At 36.6% G+C, this 6,000-nt stretch overlaps 1 protein-coding gene across 1 annotated transcript in view; it reads right to left on the bottom strand.

The window, feature by feature from the left end:
* Positions 1-2,129: 2,129 nt before the first annotated feature.
* SLC49A4 (solute carrier family 49 member 4) overlaps positions 2,130-6,000 on the bottom strand; it is a 95,300-nt gene continuing 91,429 nt past the window's right edge. Inside the window, exon 9 of the mRNA XM_090277493.1 lies at positions 2,130-2,950. Within this exon, the coding sequence (XP_090133619.1) occupies positions 2,835-2,950 (116 nt within the window). The 3' untranslated portion in view covers positions 2,130-2,834. The remainder of the gene's footprint in view (positions 2,951-6,000) is intronic.

The following is a 6,000-nucleotide window of genomic DNA, read 5'->3' as shown; positions in this document are numbered from 1 at the left end:
TGTCAAGTTTTGTTCTTCTAGGATGGTCCAACACTTCCCCCCCAAATATTGCTTATATTTCCTAGCAGGCTAGCAAACAGTTTGATAGTATGGAAATAAACGTTACCTTTTTCTCTTCTGTGTAATTCCAAATTAGAGTGTGATTCCATTTTTCCTATATTTAGGTCAAACAGGTCTGATGGAATTTTCTCATATATTATTTCTAATATGGCACTTTCTTCATATCACAGCTTTTTTACTTGCTTGATAATATGGTATAGTCATACTAATTCCTGTACTTATTATTTCAGGGACAAATGTGGAATTAAATGTGGTTTTTAAGATTAATTTAAAGCATATTTACTATGCATCTGTATTTGATCGTGAGTTTAAAAATGAAGCTTGTACTGACGCAAACAGCAAGATGAATGCCTAGATTTTAGTAAATATAATAGTAAGAAAATTATTTTAAAAATAAGAAGGTAGGAATCAATTTAAAATCTCTTAGTTTGAATCCCTCATTAGAAGGGCTTCATAAAAAACAAGTTGTAAACATTCTCAATAATTAAATATGAATATGTGATCTATGACAAAATTTAACACCATATATACTTAACTATACAAAATTATACTTGTACAGATCCCTTTCTTTTATTTATTTATTAATTTATTTATTTTATTTTTAGAGAGAGGGGAAAGGAGAAAGAGAGGGAGAGAAACATCACTGTGTGGTTGCCTCTCACTCGCACCCCCAACTGGGGACCTGACGTGCAACCTAGTAATGTGCCCTGACTGGGGATCGAACCAGAGACACTTGGCTCACAGGCTGACGCTCAATCCACTGAGCCACAGCAGCCAGGGCTAGGTAATTTTTAAAAGTGTTATTCTTTACTTTCTGTTAAAATAGAATTAACCATAATTAAGGTGATCTATATCAGAAACCTTATTTACAGCAAAACTTTACACAGCAATGTTCTCAAACACAAGAGTTCTGACTAAAACCTAATACTTAATAATTCCTCCCTCTGCTCTCTATCTTCTTTCTAAATAGAAGGACTGGTGGTTATTTTAGCATCTGATCATGAACTACTGATAACCTTAGTGACTGGCTTTCAACCATCTTTAAAAATTCTGGTCTCCTGTGATTTTATTTTTATTTAAGAAGAATGGTAAATAAGCATAGCTTTCATGTTTTTCTTCCTTTTAGCAACTTCTGTGGTTACTTTGGTTCTTGCTGCTAAGTCAGCAGAGCAGTTATAAAGGAACATGATTTAAAGGTAACTCACAGATGTTAAATTTCAGGGTTTTCTTACTTTCTCAGTTGCACAATTTAGGATCTTAGAAGAAGGCTCAGGAGTAATAGAATCTTCCTCTAGGACCGAGGAGAGTTAATGCATAGCCTTGAACTTATCAAGGGTGCAAGGAGGAACATTTGGAACTGTGTAGAAGTGTGTGTGATGGTATATGCACACATGTAGACATGACTAAGATTATTGCTGATCAGCTTTCCTTAACCATACCTCACCACCTTGGCTAACCTAAGGAGCTGCCTTGTACTCTGTCTGCCCAAAAATACAAATAAAAAATATATTTAGCTGACAAGGAAGACACAATTTTGAATGAAGCTGAGAATAATGAAGGCAAAGTATTATTCTTGACTGTGGGGGAAAATGTTTGGTTTTTCAGTGTGGGGAATTACGTGAATGTGAATAGTGGTAATAATCGTAATCCCACCAGAGCATATTTTATGTCACAGTGAAACACATGTCTTAGAGCCATTCAATGAGTTATTGTTATGTTTTACAAAGTTATCATCCACGGAAAGAAAACCAGTACTGGCAAAATCCTGCCCTCTCAAACACACTGACTGACTCCACAGAGAACTGAATATTTTACAACTTGAACTGAAATACAAGAATGCAATTAGAATCACTTAACAAAAGTTTTAATGTTGTAAATTGTAATTTTCAAACAAGGGTCATTTAGTAAAATGTAACCCCTCTAAGTAATAGCTGGTGGTGCACTTACATCCCATATAAATATGTAAGCTGAAGACACAAAATGTTGTATGTGATTTGTCATTTTTCTTTAACAAAGTACTAAATCAGAACAAAATTACATTTTTCATAAATTTTAATGAGACTACATCAAACATTTAGCCACCTTTAATATAATTATTTAAGAGCCTAATAGATGAAATTGTATTTCACAGAAACAAGGATAAGTTAAGATTGAGACACAAAGTATGTGTTCTGAAGTCACTGGAAAGCACTTGATCACCATAATAAAGATGGCCACAGGTTTCTGACCTAATTAAAAATAAGGAGTCATGTAAGAAACAGCTTTATTAGAAAAAAAATGTAGTGTACATGTGGCTACTTGTACCTCTTGGCTATTTTAGAATTAAAATTGAATATAAGATTTAAACTTCTTTAGAAGTTATTGGCATTTCTTCCTAGTCTGATATGTAACGTAGGGAAGGAGTTATCTTCATATGATAGACACCCTTTATTTCTTTTCATAATTACAATGAGTCAATCAGTAGTTTAGCACAGGCACAGAGCACAGGGAGAATTATTTAGGTAGCGCTTTGTGTGTGAGACATCATACTTCCCACCCCAGAACCAGGCACAGGTTCGCCATTTCTAGAGCTTTTAAATCGTCTTTTATCACTCAAGTCCCACATTATTATTACTTAGTAGTAATTAAATTAATGTGATCATCTGGAACCTAACAAAACCTCTGAATGAAGTTACTCTCTTCTTCTTATCCTGTTAGGCGTGCAATTCCAAGGAAATGTGCAGAACGCAGTACTGATTTCCAGTCTCTTTGCAAACTCCTTCAAGTCTGTGCAATTAAACTGAGACAACCACATCAAGATAGAGTCTGTCATAGGATTCCCTGAAGCACAGAATGAGGAGGAGACTGAGCAAACACGACCCGGGAAGGCACCAGTTGAACCAAGACAACTCTGTAAGACAAAAACATGCAGATGTAAGCGTTCGTGTGTCCCCAGCAGACACTGCCTGTGTGCCGGGAGCAACCGGCTCTGCATTCTAAGGCACTTGTGATCAATGTCCCCAGAAGGCCTGACAATTGGCTTTCGATAAACAGTGACAATCTGGAGTCTAAGTGATGTATGTAACATATTACAGAGCTTTCACATGGAATATTTTTAATCAATATTGTTAATAACTTTCTATCAATTTAATCCACCTTGACTTTGGTGGCAGAAAAATAATCTATTAACTTCAAAGAAAAAAACAATCACCTTTAAATGTTAGTTTGTTAATTTTTGTTGTTGTTGTTAATTATTTTTTAAGTGCCCTCTAGCACCCTCATTCTTGTCCTTGTTTAGAAATATCTGCTGGATTAGAAAGACAAATAAGAAAATCAGCTGAACTTTGAGATAACACTTTTATGGTTTTTTGGATAGAAACATCTAATTCTCAGCAAAAACATCAAGTAGTAATTCATTGTAAAACAGATGAGAAAATATATTTAAAAATAAAGTAAAACATTAAAAAAGAATTAATCCTAATTCTGTCCTCAGAGAAACTACTGTGAATATCTTGGCTTATTTTTTTCTAGGATTTTTTTTTCCTACAAGCATAATCATTATGTACGATTACCAATTACCAGAAAACCTACAAGAATCATCTAAACAGACAATTCTGTTGTGATCTGATTTAAGGGAATCAAGAACACACTTCTTCATAAAGGCTTGCTCATGAATTCACGACTTGCCAGCAGGCCACACCTGGGTCTCTCTCTAGGGATACGCACCAGCTGATGGTGGCTGCCTCCAGCAGTTCCCTCCAGCTCCAGCGGCCCTTGAACTGCACATCTGTTCAGCTTTCTTCAACCCTGATCCACTTTACCAGTCAATCCTGAAGCTCTGTGTGCAGAAATGAGCTGCTTCTTGGCATTGGGGGCAGAGCGGGTGGGGGAGATAACTTCTCTAGTTTAATATCCATTTAGCAGTTTCAATTTAAAAAAACAACAAATGAGATAAAGGAGTTCCCTGGTACATTTTTCTTTGGGCACTGCTATCGGTTTACGTTTTCCCTTTGTCCTTCTAAAGAATGCTAATACTGCCCTAATCTTCAAAAGTCATCCTAAAGATTTCCACACTGCTGCTTCAGTTTAATCCATAATTCACGTGGCTAAAAGAGCAATTTACACTCAAGAATGGAAATACGACAACCAACTGGTAAGAAATGGTGCCAAAAATACTTTTTTTACTGTAGTATGCTCACAAAAGCCGCCTCTCCACCTCTCAATTTCTACATTTTAAAAGTTAGACAGGCTATTATATAGCATGTAACAAAGACATGTATTCCAATGATATGTACATGCAAAGCTGTTGTCTGTGCTTTACTTGGATTGAAAATAATCTAAACACCCAGAAAGGCTGTGACCTCTGGGATCTGGTCTTTATTCTAATATTCCCTGAAATGACATACCAGGCATTTTCTGCTTTTATGTTAACCATACAGCCTCTGGAGTTCTGATGCTAATTTTAATAGGCAAAAAAGAAGCAGTAAAAATATGAAGAGAAAAAACAGCAAAACGGTGACAACAACATACTGTTTGTAGTGAGCATTTTGACTTTAAAGTCAACTTTTAAGCTGCATTTTATGGGGAGCTAGAACAAACATACAGCAACAATCAACTTGTTCTTGCTCTTCTTAAACCTATCAAGTTTTTGCCAAACTTTGTCAATACTAAGCAAAACTTAGTCAAATATTGCCAAAGCAGACCTTATTTTACCAGAGTTGTAAAATTATTCCTTCTACCTGGCTTCAGATGAATCCTTAAACAGGCCTCATGATTGCTCTTCAGTCATGGTTGGTTGACTCATTTTTACTATCATGCCTCTCTCTGAAAAGTCAAATCCACCTTTCAGTAGGTTCACCTGACTCAGCCAAATATAAGCATTCTTCGAAGTTCTCTGCCTTTTAAGAAAGCAAAAGGTCAGAATAGGGAACCGTACACTTTCCACTGAAAACCACTCGCATAAACCACAATTTAGTTGCTCTAACAAGCAGGAAATGGTCTGTTTAAAAGCCTCATTTGACTTAGCAACAGCAAAGTCAACTGCTGTCCTTTCTGAGCCTGGTGTCACGTGACATAATTGAGCCAATAGAGTCCTGATCCAGTGGAATTTTCTTATTCTTACCCTTTAAATCTTTTACAGTAATCAAAGTTTTCTGAAATTCCTTCCTGTTGTCCTTAACTAGAGAAAATACAAATCCGTACTCCAAGGCTCCACAATTTGCCTCCATATGTCTGCTGGTTCTCTAGTATTTACTATACACACTGTTCCCCCTGAGTACTCTCTCTGCCGATTTACAGTTTACACAGGTGCTATGTTTTACTCAGGGAAGTGAGCTCTGGACCAAATGGTGATGCTCTGTTGGGACCAAACCAATTAGGATTTTGCTCATCCTCTTTTTTCTTCCAGAAGCACTATCATACTTTCCACTTCCTCTTTCCCTTCAATGACGCCATGCTTTCAGTTTCTACCACCTTTAAGTACTTGTCTGGTTCCAGATACAATCATCCAGAACCAACCTTCTATTTGCCTTTGGTGGTTTAACCAGAATTACAATGATTTTGCAAAATTCTCCATTTTCAGTCAAGAGGTGCCAGCTGACATCATGATTTCAGCATAGCGTAACACCCTGCTCCCTCCACTCCTCATTAATTACCCAACAGACCTGACTGCCCAACACACTGCATTATTCTACTCCCTTGATACAAAAATACTTCTCATTGTCCACATCTGTTGAGCCTGTTCTGGTAGTCAATGCCTCCCACCTCAGCCAGGTCCCTGAATCTTTTGAGCCACAGTGTAGCCTCACATTCATGGCCAGCTACTTCAAAATGAAAGGACTGAAGTAAAAAAAAAAACAAAAAAACTTCTACTGCTTTTAGTCAAAACCTGCTGCAAAGCTTCTAGAACAACAACAAAACCCAGATAATACAAACTTCAGAATAAGTTACAAGCTATAAAAT

This window comes from Furipterus horrens, unplaced genomic scaffold (genome assembly GCF_987537825.1).
Source record: "Furipterus horrens unplaced genomic scaffold, mFurHor1.1.pri manual_scaffold_1, whole genome shotgun sequence".
NCBI classification, from domain to species: domain Eukaryota; kingdom Metazoa; phylum Chordata; class Mammalia; order Chiroptera; family Furipteridae; genus Furipterus; species Furipterus horrens.
This window is presented reverse-complemented; position numbering and strand designations above follow the sequence as displayed.